Source organism: Scyliorhinus torazame, chromosome 25, assembly GCF_047496885.1.
Source record: "Scyliorhinus torazame isolate Kashiwa2021f chromosome 25, sScyTor2.1, whole genome shotgun sequence".
In the NCBI taxonomy this organism is placed as follows: Eukaryota; Metazoa; Chordata; class Chondrichthyes; order Carcharhiniformes; family Scyliorhinidae; genus Scyliorhinus; species Scyliorhinus torazame.
The window spans coordinates 44,753,651-44,778,198 of NC_092731.1; the positions used below are offsets into that span (position 1 = coordinate 44,753,651).

The 24,548-nt window shown below is 53.8% G+C and overlaps 1 protein-coding gene across 1 annotated transcript in view; it reads left to right on the forward strand.

Moving 5' to 3' along the window:
- Positions 1 to 24,548, forward strand: part of LOC140402256 (integrin alpha-X-like) — an 815,908-nt gene that overhangs the window by 27,008 nt on the left and 764,352 nt on the right. The window contains exon 2 of the mRNA XM_072489886.1: positions 20,370 to 20,484. Coding sequence (XP_072345987.1) covers positions 20,370 to 20,484 — 115 coding nt within the window. The remainder of the gene's footprint in view (positions 1 to 20,369; positions 20,485 to 24,548) is intronic.

A 24,548-nucleotide genomic window follows, 5' to 3' on the forward strand; every position in this document is an offset into this window, starting at 1 on the left:
GCACTGTATCAATCCCCAAACTAATCCCACTGCCCCACTCTCTCCCCATAGCCCTGTATCAATCCCCAAACTAATACCACTGCCCCGCTCTCTCCCCTCGCCCTGTATCAATCCCCAAACTAATCCCACTGCCCCGCTCTCTCCCCAAGCCCTGTATCAATCCCAAACTAATCCCACTGCCCCGCTCTCTCCCCATAGCCCTGTATCGATCCCCAAACTAATCCCACTGCCCCACGTTCTCCCCATAGCCCTGTATCAATCCCAAACTAATCCCACTGCCCCACTCTCTCCCCATAGCCGTGTATCAATCCCCAAACTAATCCCACTGCCCCGCTCTTTCCCCATAGCCCTGTATCAATCCAAAACTGATCCCACTGCCCCACTCTCCCCTCACAGCCCTGTATCAATCCCACATTAATCCCACTACCCCGCTCTCTCCACACTACCCTGTATCAATCCACAAACTAATCCCACTGTCCTGCTCTCTCCCAAATGCCCTGTATCAATCCCTAAACTAATCCCGCTGACCAGCTATCATCCATAACCCTGTATCAATCCCCAAACTAATCCCATTGGCATGCTCCCTCTGACTACCCCTGTATCAATTCCAAACTAATCCCACTGTCCCACACACCCCCCATAGCCCTGTATCAATCCCAAACTAATCCACTGCCCCGCTCTCTCCCCATAGCCCTGTGTCAACCCCAAACTAATCCCGCTGCCCCGCTCCCTCCCCATAGCCCTGTGTTAATCCCAAACTAATCCCACTGCCCCACTCTCCCCATAGCCCTGTATCAATCCCCAAAATAATCCCACTGCCCCGCTCTCTCCCCATAGCCATGTGTCAACCCCAAACTAATCCCACTGCCCCGCTCTCTCCCCATAGCACTGTATCAATCCCAAACTAATCCCAGTGCCCTGCTCTGTCCCAATTGATTGTATCAATCCCAAACGAATCCCACTGTCCCGCTCTCTCCCCATAGCCCTGTATCAATCCCAAACCAATCTCACTGCCCCGCTCTCTCCCCATTGCCCTGTATCAATCACCAAACTAATCCCACTGTCCCGCTCTCTCCCCATAGCCCTGTATCAATTACCAAACTAATCCCACTGCTCCACTATCTCCCCATTGCCCTGTATCAATCCCAAACTAATCCCACTGCCCCACTCTCTCCCCATAGCCCTGTATCAATCCCAAACTATTCCCACTGCCCCACTCTCTGCCCATAGCCCTGGATCAATCCCAAACTAATCCCACTGCCCCGCTCTCTGCCCATAGCCCTGTATCAATCCCAAACTAATCCGACTGCCCAGCTCTCAACCCATAGCCCTGTATCAAGCCCAAACTATTCCCACTGCCCCGCTCTCTGCCCATAGCCCTGTATCAATCCCAATCTAATCCCACTAGAACATAGAACATAGAACATAGAACAATACAGCGCAGTACAGGCCCTTTGGCCCACGATGTTGCACCGAAACAAAAGCCATCTAACCTACACTTTGCCATTATCATCCATATGTTTATCTAATAAACTTTTAAATGCCCTCAATGTTGGCGAGTTCACTACTGTAGCAGGTAGGGCATTCCACGGCCTCACTACTCTTTGCGTAAAGAACCTACCTCTGACCTCTGTCCTATATCTATTACCCCTCAGTTTAAAGTTATGTCCCCTCGTGCCAGCCATATCCATCCGCGGGAGAAGGCTCTCACTGTCCACCCTATCCAACCCCCTGATCATTTTGTATGCCTCTATTAAGTCTCCTCTTAACCTTCTTCTCTCCAACGAAAACAACCTCAAGTCCATCAGCCTTTCCTCACAAGATTTTCCCTCCATACCAGGCAACATCCTGGTAAATCTCCTCTGCACCCGCTCCAAAGCCTCCACGTCCTTCCTATAATGCGGTGACCAGAACTGTACGCAATACTCCAAATGCGACCGTACCAGAGTTCTGTACAGCTGCAACATGACCTCCCGACTCCGGAACTCAATCTCTCTACTAATAAAGGCCAACACTCCATAGGCCTTCTTCACAACCCTATCAACCTGGGTGGCAACTTTCAGGGATCTATGTACATGGACACCTAGATCCCTCTGCTCATCCACACTTTCAAGAACTTTTCCATTAGCCAAATATTCCGCATTCCTGTTATTCCTTCCAAAGTGAATCACCTCACACTTCTCTACATTAAACTCCATTTGCCACCTCTCAGCCCAGCTCTGCAGCTTATCTATATCCCTCTGTAACCTGCTACATCCTTCCACACTATCGACAACACCACCGACTTTAGTATCGTCTGCAAATTTACTCACCCACCCTTCTGCGCCCTCCTCTAGGTCATTGATAAAAATGACAAACAGCAACGGCCCCAGACAGATCCTTGTGGTACTCCACTTGTGACTGTACTCCATTCTGAACATTTCCCATCAACCACCACCCTCTGTCTTCTTTCAGCTAGCCAATTTCTGATCCACATCTCTAAATCACCCTCAATCCCCAGCCTCCGTATTTTTTGCAATAGCCTACCGTGGGGAACCTTATCAAATGCTTTGCTGAAATCCATATACACCACATCAACTGCTCTACCCTCGTCTACCTGTTCAGTCACCTTCTCAAAGAACTCAATAAGGTTTGTGAGGCATGACCTACCCTTCACAAAGCCATGCTGACTATCCCTGATCATATTATTCCTATCTAGATGATTATAAATCTTGTCTCTTATAATCCCCTCCAAGACTTTACCCACTACAGACGTGAGGCTCACCAGTCTATAGTTGCCGGGGTTGTCTCTGCTCCCCTTTTTGAACAAAGGGACCACATTTGCTGTCCTCCAGTCCTCTGGCACTATTCCTGTAGCCAATGATGACATAAAAATCAAAGCCAAAGGTCCAGCAATCTCTTCCCTGGCCTCCCAGAGAATCCTAGGATAAATCCCATCAGGTCCCGGGGACTTATCTATTTTCAGCCTGTCCAGAATTGCCAACACCTCTTCCCTACGTACCTCAATGCCATCTATTCTATTAGCCTGGGGCTCAGCATTCTCCTCCACAACATTATCTTTTTCCTGAGTGAATACTGACGAAAAATATTCATTTAGTATCTCGCCTATCTCTTCAGACTCCACACACAATTTCCCATCCCTGTCCTTGACTGGTCCTACTCTTTCCCTAGTCATTCACTTATTCCTGACATACCTATAGAAAGCTTTTGGGTTTTCCTTGATCCTTCCTGCCAAATACTTCTCATGTCCCCTCCTTGCTCGTCTTAGCTCTCTCTTTAGATCCTTCCTCGCTACCTTGTAACTATCCATCGCCCCAACCGAAACTTCACACTTCATCTTCACATAGGCCTCCTTCTTCCTCTTAACAAGAGATTCCGCTTCCTTGGTAAACCACGGTTCCCTCGCTCGACGCCTTCCTCCCCGTCTGACCGGTACATACTTATCAAGAACACGCAGTAGCTGATCCTTGAACAAGCCCCACTTATCCAGTGTGCCCAACACTTGCAGCCTACTTCTCCACCTTATCCCCCCCAAGTCACGTCTAATGGCATCATAATTGCCCTTCCCCCAGCTATAACTCTTGCCCTGCGGTGTATACTTATCCCTTTCCATCATTAACGTAAACGTCACCGAATTGTGGTCACTGTCCCCAAAGTGCTCTCCTACCTCTAAATCCAACACCTGGCCTGGTTCATTACCCAAAACCAAATCCAACGTGGCCTCGCCTCTTGTTGGCCTGTCAACATATTGTTTCAGAAACCCTCCTGCACACACTGTACAAAAAACGACCCATCTATTGTACTCAAACTATATCTTTTCCAATCAATATTTGGAAAGTTAAAGTCTCCCATAATAACTACCCTGTTACTTTCGCTCATATCCAGAATCATCTTCGCCATCCTTTCCTCTACATCCCTAGAACTATTAGGAGGCCTATAAAAAACTCCCAACAGGGTGACCTCTCCTTTCCTGTTTCTAACTTCAGCCCATACTACCTCGGAAGAAGAGTCCCCATCTAGCATCCTCACCGCCACCGTAATACTGCTCTTGACTAGCAGCGCCACACCTCCCCCTCTTTTGCCTCCTTCTCTGAGCTTACTAAAACACCTCGGAACCTGCAACATCCATTCCTGTCCCTGCTCTATCCATGTCTCCGAAATGGCCACAACATCGAAGTCCCAGGTACCAACCCATGCTGCCAGTTCCCCTACCTTGTTTCGTATACTCCTGGCATTGAAGTAGACACACTTCAAACCACCTACCTGAACACTGGCCCCCTCCTGCGACGTCAAATCTGTGCTCCTGACCTCTATACTCTCATTCTCACTTACCCTAAAACTACAATCCAGGTTCCCATGCCCCTGCTGCATTAGTTTAAACCCCCCCAAAGAGCACTAACAAATCTCCCCCCCAGGATATTTGTGCCCCTCAGGTTCAGATGTAGACCATCCTGTCTGTAGAGGTCCCACCTTCCCCAGAAAGAGCCCCAGTTATCCAAAAATCTGAATCCCTCCCGCCTGAACCATCCCTGTAGCCACGTGTTTAAATGCTCTCTCTCCCTATTCCTCATCTCACTATCACGTGGCACGGGAACAACCCAGAGATAACAACTCTGTTTGTTCTAGTTCTGAGCTTCCATCCTAGCTCCCTGAAAGCCTGCCTGACATCCTTGTCCCCTTTCCTACCGATGTCGTTAGTGCCAATGTGGACCACAACTTGTGGCTGCTCCCCCTCCCCCCTAAGAACCCGGAAAACACGATCCGAGACATCAAGTACCCTTGCACCTGGGAGGCAACATACCAAACGTGAGTCTCTCACGCTCCCACAAAATCTCCTATCTGTGCCCCTGACTATAGAGTCCCCAATTACTAATGCTCTGCTCCTCTCCCCCCTTCCCTTCTGAGCAACAGGGACAGACTCTGTGCCAGAGGTCTGTACCCCATGGCTTACCCCTGATAAGTCGTCCCCCCCACAAGTATCCAAAGCGGTTCTATGTTCTATTTTAAGGGTGGACAGGAGATACGCAGAGGCCCCTGAAGAGGGACTACTCAGGGAGAAGCAAAGTCTCCAGGCGGAGTTTGACCTGTTGACCACAGGGAAGGCAGAGGCACAGTGGAGGAAATCGCAGGGGGCGACGTATGAGTATGGGGAGAAGGCGAGCCGGATGCTGGCACATCAGCTCCGTAAGAGGATGGCAGCGAGGGAGATAGGTTGAGTCAAGGATTGAAGGGGAGCTACGGTGCGGAGTGCAATGAAAGTAAACAAGGCATTCAAGGCCTTCTATGAGGAGCTGTACAGATTCCAGCCCCCAGCGGGGGAAGAGGGGATGCGACGATTCTTGGACCAATTGAGGTTCCCGAGGGTGGAGGAGCAGGACGTGGCTGGTTTGGGGGCACCAATTGGGTTGGAGGAGCAGATTAAAGATCTGGGGAGTATGCAGGCAGGGAAGGCCCCGGGACCGGATGGGTTCCCGGTTGAGTTCTATAGGAAGTACGTAGACCTGTTCGCCCCGTTGCTGGTGAGGACTTTTAATGAGGCAAGGGAGGGAGGGACCTTGCACCCGACAATGTCTGAGGCGACGATCTCTTTGATCCTTGTAGCGCACAAAGACTCCATGAGACGAATAGAGTGAAGTCGATGAGGCTTTATTAAGCGTGTCTGTTCCCCCGCAGCTCGATAGTAGACTGGCCTGCAGGGGAAGACTCCGGCTTCTTATACTCCGCCTTCAGGGCGGAGCTTGAGGTCAACGGCCAACCAGGACCCGGGATCTGTCAGCCAATGACATTAGGGCTTCCAGTCCCACATGACCCCCAATACATACTACCACATTCACCCCTTGTCAAAAATGAACCCGGCGGGGTGATGCTTCGAATGGTGGTAAGGGTTTACAGGGCTGGTCCTGGAAGAACAAAACATTCACATGGCAATACAGTATTGTACAATTTTGTCCTGTTGCAACTATTTACAGAGGGTATAGGAAGAAAAGCAAAATGTTCTTGTGAACAGTCCATATTTGTTTTACATCGACGCCACGAGTCGGTCGGGTGGTCTGGTCGTCCGTGTCGATCGCCTCGGCCCCGGCGGTGGTGGTGGTGCTTGTACTAGTGTTGTCGCCTCCAGGAGCCTTACGGTTTCAGCTCGGGTCGGTGCTGAGGGGAGGGGAACCGATCCTCCTGGGAAGGGGGCGGTCGCGGGGTGCGGCGGTGGCAGGAAGGGGGGCGGTTGGGTTGATGGTGTCGGGGGGGTGTGTGTGTTGCCGGCGGGCGCCAGATCCCGCAGGGAGACCATGTCCTGTCGGCCGTCGGGGTACTCCACGTAGGCGTACTGGGGGTTCGCGAGGAGGAGGTGAACCCTTTCGACCAACGGGTCCGCCTTATGTGCCCGCACATGCTTTCGGAGCAGGATGGGTCCTGGGGCCGCCAGCCAGGTCGGCAGCGACGTTCCAGAGGAGGACCTCCTAGGGAAGACAAGGAGACGCTCATGAGGCGTTTGATTAGTGCTCGTACATAATAACGACCGGATGGAATGGAGAGCGTCCGGGAGGACCTCCTGCCACCGTGAAACTGGGAGGTCCCTGGACCGTAGGGCCAGTAGGACGGCCTTCCAGACCGTGCCGTTCTCCCTTTCTACTTGCCCGTTCCCCCGGGGGTTGTAGCTGGTCGTCCTGCTTGAGGCTATGCCCTTGCTGAGCAGGAACTGGCGCAGCTCGTCACTCATGAAAGAGGACCCCCTGTCGCTGTGGACGTATGCGGGGTAACCGAACAGTGTGAAGATGCTGTTCAGGGCTTTAATGACTGTGGCCGCGGTCATGTCAGAGCAGGGAATGGCAAAAGGGAAGCGGGAGTATTCGTCCACTACATTAAGAAAATATGCGTTGCGGTCGGTGGAGGGGAGGGGCCCTTTGAAATCGAGACTGAGGCGTTCAAAGGGGCGGGAAGCCTTAATCAAGTGCGCTCCATCTGGCCTGAAAAAATGCGGCTTGCATTCCGCGCAGGTGTGGCAGTCCCTTGTGACTGTACGGACCTCCTCTAAAGAGTATGGGAGATTGCAGGACTTGATGAAGTGGTAAAACCGAGTGACCCCCGGGTGGCAAAGGTCCTCGTGGAGGGTTTGGAGGCGGTTAATTTGTGCGTTGGCACATGTGCCGCGGGATAGGGCATCGGACGGCTCGTTCAGCTTTCCGGGACGATACAAAATCTCATAGTTGAAGGTGGAGAGCTCGATCCTCCACCTTAAGATCTTGTCGTTTTTGATTTTGCCCCGCAGTGCATTATCGAACATGAAGGCTACCGACCGTTGGTCAGTGAGGAGAGTGAATCTCCTGCCGGCCAGGTAATGCCTCCAATGTCGCACAGCTTCCACTATGGCTTGGGCTTCCTTTTCCACTGAGGAGTGGCGGATTTCTGAGGCGTGGAGGGTCCGAGAGAAAAAGGCCACGGGTCTGCCCGCTTGGTTAAGGGTGGCCGCTAGAGCTACGTCAGATGCGTCGCTCTCGACCTGGAAGGGGAGGGACTCATCGTGGCCTTTGCGATATCCGCTTTGATGTGGCTGAAGGCCTGGCAAGCCTCTGTCGACAGAGGGAAGGTCGTGGTCTGTATTAGGGGGCGGGCCTTGTCTGCGTACTGGTGGACCCACTGGGCGTAGTATGAAAAGAACCCCAAGCAGCGTTTCAGGGCTTTTGGGCAGTGTGGGAGGGGAAATTCCATGAGGGCGCGCATACGTTCGGGGTCGGGGCCTATTATCCCATTGCGCACTACGTAGCCCAGAATGGCTAGCCGATTGGTGCTAAAAACGCACTTGTCCTCGTTGTACGTGAGGTTCAAGGCTTTGGCGGTCTGGAGGAATTTTTGGAGGTTGGCGTCGTGGTCCTGCTGATCGTGGCCGCAGATGGTTACATTGTCGAGATACGGGAACGTGGCCCACAACCCATGTTGATCAACCATTCGGTCCATCTCCCGTTGGAAGACCGAGACCCCGTTTGTGACGCCAAAAGGGACCCGTAGGAAATGGTATAATCGCCCGTCTGCCTCGAAGGCTGTGTACTTGCGGTCACTTGGGCGGATGGGGAGCTGATGGTAGGCGGAATTGAGGTCCACGGTGGAGAAGACTTTATATTGGGCAATCCGATTGACCATGTCGGATATGCGGGGGAGAGGGTACGCGTCTAGTTGTGTGTACCTGTTGATGGTCTGGCTATAGTCAATGACCATCCTTTGTTTCTCCCCTGTCTTCACTACTACCACCTGCGCTCTCCAGGGACTATTACTGGCCTGGATTATGCCCTCCTTTAGTAGCCGCTGGACTTCGGACCGAATGAAGGTCCGGTCCTGGGCGCTGTACCGTCTGCTCCTAGTGGCGACGGGTTTGCAATCCGGGGTGAGGTTCGCAAACAAGGACGGGGGTTGCACCTTGAGGGTTGCGAGGCCGCAGATAGTGAGTGGGGGTATGGGGCCGCCGAATTTGAACGTAAGGCTCTGTAGATTGCATTGGAAATCTAATCCCAGCAAGGTGGGGGCACAGAGTTGGGAAGGACGTGGAGCCTGTAGTTTTTGAACTCCCTCCCCTGCACCGTTAGGGTAGTTACCTAGAATCCCCGGATCTGTACGGAGTGGGATCCTGCAGCTAGGGAAATCTTTTGTGCGCTGGGATAGGTGGTTAAGGAACAGCGTCTTACCGTGTCGGGGTGTATAAAGCTTTCCGTGCTCCCGGAGTCGACTAGGCATGGCGTCTCGCGGCCGTTTATTAGCACTGTTGTCGTCGTCGTCTGGAGTGTCCGGGGCCGAGCTTGATCGAGCGTAATTGAAGCGAGACGTGGTTGTAGTAGTGGAGTGGGGTCCGTTGTTGCCGTCCAAGATGGCGTCGGGGATGAACAAAATGGCCGCCCCCATGCGTCGTACAGGTCTGGGGCGGTCCAAGATGGCGGCGCCCCTCCTCCCCTCGTGGTGGCCGGGCCCCAAAATGGCGGCGTCTGCGGGTCGCACATGGGGCGCTGTGGAGGCTGGGGAGCACTAGGACTGCGCGGAGCTCCCTCACCGGGGACAGCGGTGGTCGGGGCCCAAGTCGCCGGCGCCGGCGAGTCAGGTGTGGGGCGCGGGGTGGGGGTTAGGGGGGCGTTAGGGACGCGCAGAACTCCCTCTTCTCCGTGGAGAGTGTCGGCCGGGACCCAAAGCGGTAGCGCCGGCGGCGGGTCATACATGGGCTGCGGGGAGGGGGGTTGGGGAGCGTAGGCGGCATGCAGGGCTCCCAGTTCTCCCGGGACCACGGTGATCGGGACCCAGAGCGGCTGCGCCTGCGGGTCGTACATGGCGTGCTGGGGGGGTTGGGGCGCGTAAACTGCTTGCAGGGCTCCCTGTGCTCCCGGGACGGCGGCGACCTCGCGGGACCGGCACACAACCGCATAATGGCCCTTTTTCCCGCAGCTTTTGCAGATAGCTGCGCGGGCCGGACAGCGTTGTCGGGGGTGTTTCGCCTGGCTGCAGAAATAACAGCGGGTGCCCCCGGTGCAACTCGGCGTTTGGACCGCGCAAGCCTGTGGGGTGTCCGGGGGGGGGGTAGGGGGTTTGCCGCGACGGGTACGTACGGGGCCCAATGGCCTGCCGCGCGGTCGGGGCCGTAGGCGCGGGTATTACGCGCGGCCACGTCTAGGGAGGCTGCTAGGGCCCGTGCCTCTGAGAGTCCTAGCGACTCTTTTTCTAGAAATCTTTGGCGGATTTGGGAGGATTGCATACCTGCCACAAAAGCGTCGCGCATTAACATGTCCGTGTGTTCGTTTGCGTTCACCGGGCAGCTGCAGGCTCGTCCCAAAATCAGCAGCGCGGCGTAGAACTCGTCCATCGATTCTCCGGGAGCTTGCCGTCTCGTCGCGAGCTGGTAGCGAGCGTAGATTTGGTTAACTGGGCGAACGTAGAGACTTCTCAGTGCTGCGAACGCCATCTGGAAATCCTCCGCGTCTTCGATGAGGGAGAAAATCTCCGTGCTCACCCTCGAGTGCAGGACCTGCAGTTTTTGTTCGTCTGAGACTCGGCCGGTGGTCGTTCTGAGGTAGGCCTCGAAGCAAGTCTGCCAGTGCTTGAAGGCTGCTGCCGCGTTCACTGCGTGGGGGCTGATCATCAGGCATTCCGGAATGATCCTGAGCTCCATTGTCCTTTTTAGGCACGCTTAATAAATTGTAGCGCACAAAGACTCCACGAGACGAATAGAGTGAAGTCAATGAGGATTTATTAAGCGTGTCTGTTCCCCCGCAGCTCGATAGTAAACTGGCCTGCGGGGGAAGACTCCGGCTTCTTATACTCCGCCTTCAGGGCGGAGCTTGAGGTCAACGGCCAACCAGGACCCGGGATCTGTCAGCCAATGACATTAGGGCATCCAGTCCCACATGACCCCCAATACATACTACCACAATCCTGAAGCGGGATAAGGACCCACTGCAATGTGGGTCGTACAGGCCGATCTCGCTCCTCAACGTGGATGCTAAGTTGCTGGCAAAAGTGCTGGCTACGAGGATCGAGGACTGTGTCCCGGGGGTGATTCACGAGGACCAGACGGGATTTGTAAAGGGCAGGCAACTAAACACCAATGTGCGGCGGCTCCTAAACGTGATAATGATGCCATCGGTGGAGGGAGAGGCGGAGATAGTGGCGGCTATGGACGTGGAGAAGGCCTTTGACCGAGTAGAGTGGGAGTACCTTTGGGAAGTGCTGCGGAGGTTTGGGTTCGGGGGAGGGTTTATTAGCTGGGTTAAGCTCCTATATAGAGCCCCAGTGGCGAGTGTGGTTACAAATCGGTGGAGGTCGGAGAATTTTCGGCTGTATCGAGGGACGAGGCAGGGGTGCCCCCTGTTGTTTGCATTAGCAATTGAACCCTTGGCCATGTCATTAAGGGAGTCTAGGAAATGGAGGGGGGTGGTCCGAGGGGGAGAGGAGCATCAAGTGTCGCTTTACGCAGACAACCTGTTGTTGTATGTGGCGGATCCAATGGAGGGGTTGGTGGAGGTCACGCAGACTCTAAGGGAGTTTGGGGATTTTTTGGGCTATAAGCTCGATGTAGGGAAGAGTGAGCTCTTTGTAATACAGTCAGGAGACCAGGAAAGGGGGATAGACGATTTACTGCTGAGGAGGGCGGAAAGGAGCTTTCGGTATTTGGGGATCCAAATAGCTGGGAGTTGGGGACCCTACATAAACTTAATTTGACGAGGCTGGTAGAGCAGATGGAGGAGGACTTCAAACGATGGGACATGTTGCCGCTCTCGCTGGCAGGTAGAGTGCAGTCGGTCACAATGGTGGTCCTCCCGAGGTTTCTTTTTGTGTTCCAGTGCCTTCCAATCGTGATCACCAAGGCCTTTTTTAAGAGGGTAGGCAGGAGCATTATGGGGTTTGTGTGGGCGAATAAGACCCCGAGGGTAAGGAGGGGGTTTTTGGACCGCAGTAGGGACAGAGGAGGGTTGGCGTTGCCGAATTTGGGGAGCTACTACTGGGCAGCCAATGTGGCGATGATCCGCAAGTGGGTGATGGAGGGAGAGGGGGCGGCATGGAAGAGGTTGGAGATGGCGTCCTGCAAAGGAACGAGCCTGAGGGCGCTGGTGACGGCACCGCTGCCGCTCTCGCCGACAAGGTACACCACGAGTCCGGTGGTGGCGGCAACTCTAAAGATCTGGGGCCAGTGGAGACGGCACAGGGGGGCAATGGGAGCCTCGGTGTGGTCCCCGATCAGGGGTAACCATCGGTTTGTCCCAGGAAGGATGGACAGGGGGTTTCAGAGCTGGCATCGGGCAGGGATTAGAAGAATGGGGGACCTGTTCATTGATGGGACGTTTGCGAGCTTAGGGGCGCTGGAGGAGAAGTTTGGGCTACCCCCGGGAAATGCTTTCAGGTACATGCAGGTGAGGGCGTTTGTGAGGCGACAGGTGAGGGAATTCCCGCTGCTCCCGGCACAGGGGATTCAAGATAGGGTGATCTCGGGTGTATGGGTCGGGGAAGGCAAGGTGTCGGCGATATACCAGGAGATGAAAGAAGAGGGGGAAGCACTGGTGGAAGAGTTGAAGGGTAAATGGGAGGAGGAGCTGGGGGAGGAGATCGAGGAAGGTCTGTGGGCTGATGCCCTAGGTAGGGTTAATTCCTCTTCCTCGTGTGCCAGGCTCAGCCTGATACAATTTAAGGTGGTTCACAGAGCGCACTTGACGGGGGCGAGGTTGAGTGGGTTCTTTGGGGTAGAGGACAGATGTGGAAGGTGCTCAGGGAGCCCGGCGAACCATGTCCATATGTTTTGGTCATGCCCGGCACTGGAGGGGTTCTGGAGAGGAGTGGCGGGAGCAATATCTCACGTGGTGAAAGTCCGGGTCAAGCCAAGCTGGGGGCTAGCAATATTTGGAGTAGTGGGCGAGCCGGGAGTGCAGGAGGCGAAAGAGGCCGGCATTCTGGCCTTTGCGTCCCTAGTAGCCCGGCGAAGGATCTTGCTAATGTGGAAGGAGGTGAAGCCCCCCAGCCTGGAGGCCTGGATAAACGACATGGCTGGGTTCATAAAGTTGGAGAGGATTAAGTTTGCCTTGAGAGGGTCTGCGCAGGGGTTCTACAGGCGGTGGCAACCGTTCCTAGACTATCTCGCGGAGCGTTAGAGGAAGGTCGGTCAGCAGCAGCAGCAACCCAGTGGGGGGTAGGGGGGAGGGAGGGGGGGTGGGGGGGGGGGGAGGGGGTGATATCTTTCGTGGGGTGGGGGGGGGAGGAGGGAGGGCGGGGGAAGGGGGGTTTGTTTGGGGGGCATTCGAGCAAGAAAATACATGAATGAGTCGGAAAACTGACATGTTCGGGAGGAATCCAATGTACAAAGCTCTGCGTCAAATCGATTTACCATGTTCATGTCTTGCTATGTGAGCTTTCTTTCTTTTTGTTACCGGGGGGGGGGGTTTGTTTGTAAGGGTGAAAAATTTTGTTCAAAAATTCTTAACAAATATATATATTTTTAAATAAATAAATGCAGGAACTAAGCTCCAGCTTTCGGGGCTCAAACAGCAGCTGGAGACACTTTGACACATCGTGGATCGCAGGGTTAGTGAGGTGGTCACAGCGCAGCTCAAGCGACTTGAGGAAAAAAGGGAATGGGTGACCACCAGGCGTTCAAACAGAATCAGGCAGCGCAGGAGAGTCCAGGTGCCAGCTCACAAATCGGTTTCCATTGTGGAAGGTGGTGAAGGCACTGGATTGTCTGGGGAGATGCTGCACCAGCGAGTGTCTCCCTCCTCCAGGCAGTGTCTGCCTCCTCCAGGGAGTGTCTGCTTCCTCCAGGGAGTGTCTGCCTCCTCCAGGGAGTCTCCCTGCACCTGGGAGTGTCTGCCTCCTCCAGGGAGTGTCTGCCTCCTCCAGGGAGTGTCTGCCTCCTCCAGGGAGTCTCCCTCCTCCAGGGAGTGTCTGCCTCCTCCAGGGAGTGTCTCCCTCCTCCAGGGAGTCTCCATCCTCCTGGGAGTGTCTGCCTCCTCCAGGGAGTGTCTCCCTCCTCCAGGGAGTCTCCCTCCTCCGGGGAGTGTCTGCCTCCTCCAGGGAGTATCTCCCTCCTCCAGGGAGTCTCCCTCCTCCGGGGAGTGTCTTCCTCCTCCAGGGAGTCTCCCTCCTCCAGGGAATGTCTGCCTCCTCCAGGGAGTGGCTGCCTCCTCCAGGGAGTCTGCCTCCTCCAGGGAGTGTCTCCCTCCTCCAGGGAGTCTCCCTCCTCCTGGGAGTGTCTGCCTCCTCCAGGGAGTGTCTCCCTCCTCCAGGGAGTCTCCCTCCTCCGGGGAGTGTCTGCCTCCTCCAGGGAGTGTCTCCCTCCTCCAGGGAGTCTTCCTCCTCCGGGGAGTGTCTTCCTCCTCCAGGGAGTCTGCCTCCTCCAGGGAGTGTCTGCCTCCTCCAGGGAGTGTCTGCCTCCTCCAGGGAGTCTCCCTCCTCCTGGGAGTGTCTCCCTCCTCCAGGGAGTCTCCCTCCTCCGGGGAGTGTCTGCCTCCTCCGGGGGGTGTCTGCCTCCTCCGGGGAGTGTCTTCCTCCTCCAGGGAGTCTCCCTCCTCCAGGGAGTGTCTGCCTCCTCCAGGGAGTGTCTGCCTCCTCCAGGGAGTGTCTGCCTCCTCCAGGGAGTCTCCCTCCTCCAGGGAGTGTCTGCCTCCTCCGGGGAGTGTCTGCCTCCTCCGGGGAGTGTCTGCCTCCTCCAGGGAGTGTCTGCCTCCTCCAGGGAGTCTCCCTCCTCCAGGGAGTGTCTGCCTCCTCCGGGGAGTGTCTGCCTCCTCCAGGGAGTGTCTGCCTCCTCCAGGGAGTCTCCCTCCTCCAGGGAGTGTCTCCCTCCTCCAGGGAGTCTCCCTCCTCCTGGGAGTGTCTGCCTCCTCCAGGGAGTGTCTGCCTCCTCCAGGGAGTCTCCCTCCTCCAGGGAGTGTCTCCCTCCTCCAGGGAGTCTCCCTCCTCCGGGGAGTGTCTGCCTCCTCCAGGGAGTGTCTGCCTCCTCCAGGGAGTCTCCCTCCTCCAGGGAGTCTCCCTCCTCCGGGGAGTGTCTGCCTCCTCCGGGGAGTGTCTGCCTCCTCCGGGGAGTGTCTGCCTCCTCCAGGGAGTCTCCCTCCTCCAGGGAGTGTCTGCCTCCTCCAGGGAGTGTCTCCCTCCTCCAGGGAGTCTCCCTCCTCCAGGGAGTCTCCCTCCTCCGGGGAGTGTCTGCTTCCTCCGGGGAGTGTCTGCCTCCTCCGGGGAGTGTCTGCCTCCTCCAGGGAGTGTCTGCCTCCTCCAGGGAGTGTCTGCCTCCTCCGGGGAGTGTCTGCCTCCTCCAGGGAGTGTCTGCCTCCTCCAGGGAGTCTCCCTCCTCCGGGGAGTGTCTGCCTCCTCCGGGGAGTGTCTGCCTCCTCCAGGGAGTGTCTGCCTCCTCCAGGGAGTCTCCCTCCTCCAGGGAGTGTCTGCCTCCTCCAGGGAGTGTCTGCCTCCTCCAGGGAGTGTCTGCCTCCTCCGGGGAGTGTCTCCCTCCTCCAGGGAGTCTGCCTCCTCCAGGGAGTGTCTGCCTCCTCCAGGGAGTCTCCCTCTTCCAGGGAGTGTCTGCTTCCTCCGGGGAGTGTCTGCCTCCTCCGGGGAGTGTCTGCCTCCTCCAGGGAGTGTCCCTCCTCCGGGGAGTGTCTGCCTCCTCCGGGGAGTGTCTGCCTCCTCCAGGGAGTGTCTGCCTCCTCCAGGGAGTCTCCCTCCTCCGGGGAGTGTCTGCCTCCTCTGGGGAGTGTCTGCCTCCTCCAGGGAGTGTCTGCCTCCTCCAGGGAGTCTCCCTCCTCCGGGGAGTGTCTGCCTCCTCCAGGGAGTGTCTGCCTCCTCCAGGGAGTCTCCCTCCTCCGGGGAGTTTCTGCCTCCTCTGGGGAGTGTCTGCCTCCTCCAGGGAGTGTCTGCCTCCTCCAGGGAGTCTCCCTCCTCCGGGGAGTGTCTGCCTCCTCCGGGGAGTGTCTGCCTCCTCCGGGGAGTGTCTGCCTCCTCCAGGGAGTCTCCCTCCTCCGGGGAGTGTCTGCCTCCTCCGGGGAGTGTCTGCCTCCTCCAGGGAGTGTCTGCCTCCTCCAGGGAGTCTCCCTCCTCCGGGGAGTGTCTGCCTCCTCCGGGGAGTGTCTGCCTCCTCCGGGGAGTGTCTGCCTCCTCCAGGGAGTGTCTGCCTCCTCCAGGGAGTGTCTGCCTCCTCCCTGTGTCTGCCTCCTCCAGGGAGTGTCTGCCTCCTCCAGGGAGTGTCTGCCTCCTCCAGGGAGTGTCTGCCTCCTCTGGGGAGTGTCTGCCTCCTCCAGGGAGTGTCTGCCTCCTCCGGGGAGTGTCTGCCTCCTCCAGGGAGTGTCTGCCTCCTCCGGGGAGTGTCTGCCTCCTCCGGGGAGTCTCCCTCCTCCAGGGAGTGTCTGCCTCCTCCAGGGAGTCTCCCTCCTCCGGGGAGTGTCTGCCTCCTCCAGGGAGTGTCTGCCTCCTCCAGGGAGTGTCTGCCTCCTCCAGGGAGTCTCCCTCCTCCAGGGAGTCTCCCTCCTCCAGGGAGTGTCTGCCTCCTCCGGGGAGTGTCTGCCTCCTCCAAGGAGTGTCTGCCTCCTCCGGGGAGTGTCTCCCTCCTCCAGGAGCCAGTCCCTGGAGGAGGGAGACACTCCCTGGAGGGGGGAACCTCTCTCTTTGAGCTGGATATGGCTCATTGGTCACTCCGGGCAAAGGCAAATGTGCATGATGCATCATTTAATGATTCAATAGACTCATTTGCGAGAGACAGCATGGTTTTGTGAAGAGAAGGGCGTGCCTCACAAACTTGATCGAGTTTTTTGAGGAGGTCACAAAGATGATTGATGCAGGGAGGGCAGTGGATGTTATCTACATGGACTTCAGTAAGACTTTTGAAAAGTCCTTCATGGCAGACTGGTACAAAAGGTGAACACAGAACATAGAAAATACAGCACAGAACAGGCCCTTCGGCCCACGATGTTGTGCCGAACTTTTGTCCTCGATTATGAACAAATTAATCTACACCCCATCATTCTACCGTAATCCATGTACCTATCAAATAGCTGCTTGAAGGTCCCTAATGTTTCTGACTCACTACTTCCACAGGCAGTGCATTCCATGTCCCCACTACTCTCTGGGTAAAGAACCTACCTCTGACATCCCCCCTATATCTTCCACCATTCACCTTAAATTTATGTCCCCTTGTAATGGTGTGTTCCACCCGGGGAAAAAGTCTCTGACTGTCTACTCTATCTATTCCCCTGATCATCTTATAAACCTCTATCAAGTCGCCCCTCATCCTTCTTGGTTCTAATGAGAAAAGGCCTAGCATCCACAACCTTTCCTCGTAAGACCTACTCTCCATTCCAGGCAACATCCTGGTAAATCTTCTTTGCACCTTTTCCAAAGCTTCCACATTCTTCCTAAAATGAGGCGAACAGAACTGCACACAATACTCCAAATGTGGTCTTACCAAGGTTTTGTACAGCTGCATCATCACCTCACGGCTCTTAAATTCAATCCCTCTGTTAATGAACGCGAGCACACCATAGGCCTTCTTCACAGCTCTATCCACTGGAGTGGCAACTTTCAAAGATCTCTGAACATTGACCCCAAGATCTCTATGATCCTCCACATTGCCAAGAACTCTACCGTTAACCCCGTATTCCGCATTCATATTTGTCCTTCCAAAATGGACAACCTCACACATTTCAGGGTTAAACTCCATCTGCCACTTCTCAGCCCAGCTCTGCATCCTATCTATGTCTCTTTGCAGCCGACAACAGCCCTCCTTACTATCCACAACTCCACCAATCTTCGTATCGTCTGCAAATTTACTGACCCACCCTTCAACTCCCTCATCCAAGTCATTAACGAAAATCAAAAACAGCAGAGGACCCAGAACTGATCCCTGCGGTACGCCACTGGTAACTGGGATCCAGGCTGAATATTTACCATCCACCACCACTCTCTGACTTCTATCGGTTAACCAGTTTGTTATCCAACTGGCCAAATTTCCCACTATTCCATGCCTCCTTACTTTCTGCATAAGTCTACCATGGGAAACTTATCAAACGCATTACTAAAATCCATGTACACTACATCCACTGCTTTATCTTCATCCACATGCTTGGTTACCTCCTCAAAGAATTCAATAAGACTTGTAAGGCAAGACCTACCCCTCACAAATCCGTGCTGACTATCCCTAATCAAGCAGTGTCTTTCCAGATGCTCAGAAATCCTATCCCTCAGTACCCTTTCCATGACTTTGGCGACCACCGAAGTAAGACTAACTGGCCTGTAATTCCCAGGGTTATCCCTCGTCCCTTTTTTGAACAGAGGCACGACATTCACCACTCTCCAATCCCTTGGTACCACCCCTGTTGACAGTGAGGACGAAAAGATCATTGCCAACGGCTCTGCAATTTCATCTCTTGCTTCCCATAGAATCCTTGGATATATCCCGTCAGGCCCGGGGGACTTGTCTATCCTCAAGTTTTTCAAAATGCCCAACACATCTTCCTTCCTAACAAGTATTTCTTCGAGCTTACCAATCTGTTTCACACTGTCCTCTCCAACAATATCGCCCCTCTCATTTGTAAATACTGAAGAAAATACTCATTCAAGACCTCTCCTATCTCCTCTCCTATCTAATACTGGTTGGGAATATACAGTGAATGGTAGAACCCTCAAGCCCTCAAGAGTATTGACAGTCAGAGAGATCTAGGAGTACAGGTCCACAGGTCATTGAAAGGGGCAACACAGGTGGAGAAGGTAGTCAAGAAGGCATACGGCATGCTTGCCTTCATTGGCCGGGGCAGTGAGTATAAGAATTGGCAAGTCATGTTGCAGCTGTATAGAACCTTAGTTAGGCCACACTTGGAGTATAGTGTTCAATTCTGGTCGCCACACTACCAGAAGGATGTGGAGGCTTTAGAGAGGGTGCAGAAGAGATTTACCAGGATGTTGCCTGGCATGGAGGGCATTAGCTATGAGGACAGGTTAGATAAACTGGAACAAAGGAGGTTGGGGGGTGACCTGCTAGAAGTCGACAAGATTATGAGTGGCATAGACAGAGTGGATAGTCAGAAGCTTCTTCCCAGGGTGGCAGAGTCGGGCAGGACGGTAGCACAGTGGTTCGCACCATTGCTTCACAGCTCCAGGGTCCCAGGTTCGATTCCCGGCTTGGGTCACTGTCTGTGCGGAGTCTGCACGTCCTCCCCGTGCCTGCGTGGGTTTCCTCCAAAGATGTGCAGGTTAGGTGGATTGGCCATGTTAAATTGCCCTTAGTGTCCAGAAAAGGTTGCGTGGGGTTACGGGGATAGGGTGGGGGTGTAGTCTTGGGTCGGGTGCTCTTTCCAGGGTCCGGTGCAGACTCGATGAGGCAAATGGCCTCCTTCTGCATTATCAATTCTATGATTCTTTGAAGCAAGTCAATGACTAGGGGCCATAGGTTTAAGGTGAGAGGGGCAAGGTTTAGAGTAGATGTACGAGGCAAGTTTTTTACGCAGAGGGTAGTGGGTGCCTGGAACCCGCTACCGGAGGAGGTGGTGGAAGCAGGGACGATAGGGACATTTAAGGGGCATCTTGACAAATACATGAATAGGATGGGAATAGAAGGATACGGACCCAGGAAGTGTAGAAGATTGTAGTTTAGTCGGGCAGTATGGTCGGCGCGGGCTTGGAGGGCCGAAGGGCCTGTTCCTGTGCTGTACATTTCTTTGTTCTTTGATATAAACGGATTGATCAGATGGGCAGATCAATGAAATGGAATTTACCCTGAAAAGTGTGAGGTGATACACTTTGGAAAGAATAAGACAGCGGGGGAGTATTTAATCAATAACAGGACAGGCTCCTGAACAGCAGCGCAGCGTGGCTGGTGCAAACCGCTCCCGGGATCCACCCACATTGCAGCCTTGACAGATTCAATGCAACCTGACGAGCTGCTGTGATATCAATCCCACCCCCAATGCCGTGAGCCTCTCTAAAGTGCAGATTCCTGGGGTACCTGAGGCTTTGGGATTCAATCCCTTCACCTCGGGGACCTCGGGCAAGCTCCACTTGGTATTCGTCCCCACAAACAGGGACCAGACGGAACGGCACTCAGAGGGGCCTCCAAGGGGATCAGAGCCCCCGAGCAACAGGGGGATCTCGGGGTACTTGTCCATAGAAAGAGGCAGCACAGGCGAATAGGGTGGTTAAGAAGGCAGAGGGGACACTGGCCTTTGTCAGTTGTAGCATAGATTCTCACTGCAGGGAGGTGATGGTAGAGCTGTATGGGACGGTCTCAAAACGTTCGCTCATTTCTCTCCCTACAGATGCTACCAGTCTTGCTGGGATTTTCCAGCATTTTCTCTTTCGTTTCAGATTCCAGCATCCGCAGTCATTTGCTTTTATTTAGGACTGTGTGCAATTCTGGTCGGCACATTGTGGGAAGGATGTGATTGTACTGGAGGGGGTGCAGAGGAGATTCACCAGGACGTTGCATTTGATGGAACGTTTACGTTATGAAGAGAGGTTGGATAGACTTGGGTTGTATTCGCTGGAGCAGAGAAGACTGAGGGCGACCTGACTGAGGTGGACAGGACTCTGAGGGGCAGGGACAGGGTGGATAGGGAGCAGCTGTTCCCCTGAGTTGAAGGTCAATGACAAGGTGGTATCAATTTAACGTGAAAGGTTTCGAAGGGATTTGAGGAAGGTTTATTCACCAAGAGGGACGAATCTGGCAGACACTGACTGAGGGGGGAGCTGAGGCAGGAAACCTCACAATCATTACAAGTACTTGGGTGAGCTTTGAAATGTTAGAAAATTCAAGCTTGTGGGCAAGAACTGGGCTGTGGGATTCGTGTTGTCCGAGTGTTTGTTGGTCCAGGATTGATGGAGCAAAGGATCTCCTCTGAGCTGTATGATTCTATAATATCACCTTGTTCCTCCCAAAGGGATCGAAACCTGTGAGAATTTCAACATTGAGATGGAAAGAGAAACTGTTTTCAACAGGACAGAAGACTCCCACTTTGGACAGACTGTGGCTCAGTTACACAACAAGAACAAATGGTGAGTCACAACACACACTTCCTGTGTGACGGAAACTGACTAAAACAGAGAAACTGGAATTTGGTCTGATCTGTTGTCGCTTCTGTGGGAAATGAAAGACACCATTCAGTGTACAGATATCTCCCTGAAAGAGAGAGGACTGAGAGACACCAGTCAGTGTACAGATATCTCCCTGAGAGAGAGAGAGGACTGAGAGACACCAGTCAGTGTACAGATATCTCCCTGAGAGAGGGGACTGAGAGACACCAGTCAGTGTACAGATATCTCCCCGAGAGAGAGGGGACTGAGAGACACCAGTCAGTGTACAGATATCTCCCTGAGAGAGAGGGGACTGAGAGACACCAGTCAGTGTACAGATATCTCCCTGAGAGAGAGAGAGGGGACTGAGAGACACCAGTCAGTGTACAGATATCTCCCTGAGAGAGAGGGGACTGAGAGACACCAGTCAGTGTACAGATATCTCCCTGAGAGAGAGGGGACTGAAAGACACCAGTCAGTGTACAGATATCTCCCTGAGAGAGAAGGGACTGAGAGACACCAGTCAGAGTACAGATATCTCCCTGAGAGAGAGAGAGGACTGAGAGACACCAGTCAGTGTACAGATATCTCCCTGAGAGAGAGAGGGGGCTGAGAGACACCAGTCAGTGTACAGATATCTCCGCGAGAGAGAGAGGGGGACTGAGAGACACCAGTCAGTGTACAGATATCTCCCTGAGAGAGAGGGGACTGAGAGACACCAGTCAGTGTACAGATATCTCCCTGAGAGAGAGAGAGGGGACTGAGAGACACCAGTCAGTGCACAGATATCTCCCTGAGAGAGAGGGGACTGAGAGACACCAGTCAGTGTACAGATATCTCCCCGAGAGAGAGGGGACTGAGAGACACCAGTCAGTGTACAGAAATCTCCCTGAGAGAGGGAGAACTGAGAGACACCAGTCAGTGTACAGATATCTCCCTGAGAGAGAGGGGACTGAGAGACACCAGTCAGTGTACAGATATCTCCCAGAGAGAGAGGGGACTGAGAGACACCAGTCAGTGTACAGATATCTCCCCAAGAGAGAGAGGGGACTGAGAGAAACCAGTCAGTGTACAGATATCTCCCTGAGAGAGAGAGCGGACTGAGAGACACCAGTCAGTGTACAGATATCTCCCAGAGAGAGAGGGGACTGAGAGACACCAGTCAGTGTACAGATATCTCCCCGAGAGAGAGAGAGGGGACTGAGAGACACCAGTCAGTGTACAGATATCTCCCTGAGAGAGAGAGAGGGGACTGAGAGACACCAGTCAGTGTACAGATATCTCCCTGAGAGAGAGAGGGACTGAGAGACACCAGTCAGTGTACAGATATCTCCCTGAGAGAGAGAGAGGGGACTGAGAGACACCAGTCAGTGTACAGATATCTCCCTGAGGGAGAGAGGGGACTGAGAGACACCAGTCAGTGTACAGATATCTCCCTGAGAGAGAGGGGGCTGAGAGACACCAGTCAGTGTACAGATATCTCCCTGAGAGAGAGGGGACTGAGAGACACCAGTCAGTGTACAGATATCTCCCTGAGAGAGAGGGGACTGAGAGACACCAGTCAGTGTACAGATATCTCCCTGAGAGAGAGAGAGGACTGAGAGACACCAGTTAGTGTACAGATATCTCCCTGAGAGAGAGGGGACTGAGAGACACCAGTCAGTGTACAGGAATCTCACTGAGAGGGAGGGGACTGAGAGACACCAGTCAGTGTACAGATATCTCCCTGAGAGAGAGAGGACAGAGAGACACCAGTCAGTGTACAGATATCACCCTGAGAGAGAGAGGGGACTGAGAGGCACCAGTCAGTGTACAGATATCTCCCTGAGAGAGAGAGGGGACTGAGAGACACCAGTCAGTGTACAGATATCTCCCTGAGAGAGAGAGGACTGAGAGACACCAGTCAGTGTACAGATATCTCCCCGAGAGAGAGAGGGGGGACTGAGAGACACCAGTCAGTGTACAGATATCTCCCTGAGAGAGAGAGCGGGGACTGAGAGACACCAGTCAGTGTACAGATATCTCCCTGAGAGAGAGAGAGGGAACTGAGAGACACCAGTCAGTGTACAGATATCTCCCCGAGAGAGAGAGAGGGGACTGAGAGACACCAGTCAGTGTACAGATATCTCCCTGAGAGAGAGGGGACTGAGAGACACCAGTCAGTGTACAGATATCTCCCTGAGAGAGAGAGGACAGAGAGACACCAGTCAGTGTACAGATATCGCCCTGAGAGAGAGTGGACTGAGAGACACCAGTCAGTGTACAGATATCTCCCTGAGAGAGAGGGCACTGAGAGACACCAGTCAGTGTACAGATATCTCCCTGAGAGAGAGGGGAATGAGAGACACCAGTCAGTGTACAGATATCTCCCCGAGAGAGAGGGGACTGAGAGACACCAGTCAGTGTACAGATATCTCCCTGAGAGAGAGGGGACTGAGAGACACCAGTCAGTGTACAGATATCTCCCTGAGAGAGAGGGGACTGAGAGACACCAGTCAGTGTACAGATATCTCCCTGAGAGAGAAGGGACTGAGAGACACCAGTCAGTGTACAGATATCTCCCTGAGAGAGAGAGAGGGGACTGAGAGACAAACAAACAAAGAACAAAGAAATGTACAGCACAGGAACAGGCCCTTCGGCCCTCCAAGCCCGTGCCGACCATACTGCCCGACTAAACTACAATCTTCTACACTTCCTGGGTCCGTATCCTTCTATTCCCATCCTACTCATATATTTGTCAAGATGCCCCTTAAATGTCCCTATCGTCCCTGCTTCCATTACCTCCTCCGGTAGTGAGTTCCAGGCACCCACTCCCCTCTGCGTAAAAAACTTGCCTCGTACATCTACTCTAAACTTTGCCCCTCTCACCTTAAACCTATGCCCCCTAGTAATTGACCCCTCTACCCTGGGGAAAAGCCTCTGACTATCCACTCTGTCTATGCCCCTCATAATTTTGTATACCTCTATCAGGTCGCCCCTCAACCTCCTTCGTTCCAGTGAGAACAAACTGAGTTTATTCAATCGCTCCTCATAGCTTATGCCCTCCATACCAGGCAACATTCTGGTAAATCTCTTCTGCACCCTCTCTAAAGCCTCCACATCCTTCTGGTAGTGTGGCGACCAGAATTGAACACTATACTCCAAGTGTGGCCTAACTAAGGTTCTATACAGCTGCAACATGACTTGCCAATTCTTATACTCAATGCCCCGGCCAATGAAGGCAAGCATGCCGTATGCCTTCTTGACTACCTTCTCCAACTGTGTTGCCCCTTTCAATGACCTGTGGACCTGTACTCCTAGATCTCTTTGACTTTCAATACTCTTGAGGGTTCTACCATTCACTGTATATTCCCTACCTGCATTAGCCCTTCCAAAATGCATTACCTCACATTTGTCCGGATTAAACTCCATCTGCCATCTCTCCGCCCAAGTCTCCAGACAATCTAAATCCTGCTGTATCCTCAGACAGTCCTCATCGCTATCCGCAATTCCACCAACCTTTGTGTCGTCTGCAAACTTACTAATCAGACCAGTTACATTTTCCTCCAAATCATTTATATATACTACAAAGAGCAAAGGTCCCAGCACTGATCCCTGTGGAACACCACTGGTCACAGCCCTCCAATTAGAAAAGCATCCCTCCATTGCTACCCTCTGCCTTCTATGGCCTAGCCAGTTCTGTATCCACCTTGCCAGTTCACCCCTGATCCCATGTGACTTCACCTTTTGTACTAGTCTACCATGAGGGACCTTGTCAAAGGCCTTACTGAAGTCCATATAGCCAACATCTACTGCCCTACCTGCATCAATCATCTTAGTGACCTCCTCGAAAAACTCTATCAAGTTAGTGAGACACGACCTTGCCTTCACAAAACCGTGCTGCCTCTCACTAATACGTCCATTTGCTTCCAAATGGGAGTAGATCCTGTTTCGAAGAATTCTCTCCAGTAATTTCCCTACCACTGAAGTAAGGCTCACCGGCCTGTAGTTCCCGGGATTATCCTTGCTACCCTTCTTAAACAGAGGAACAACATTGGCTATTCTCC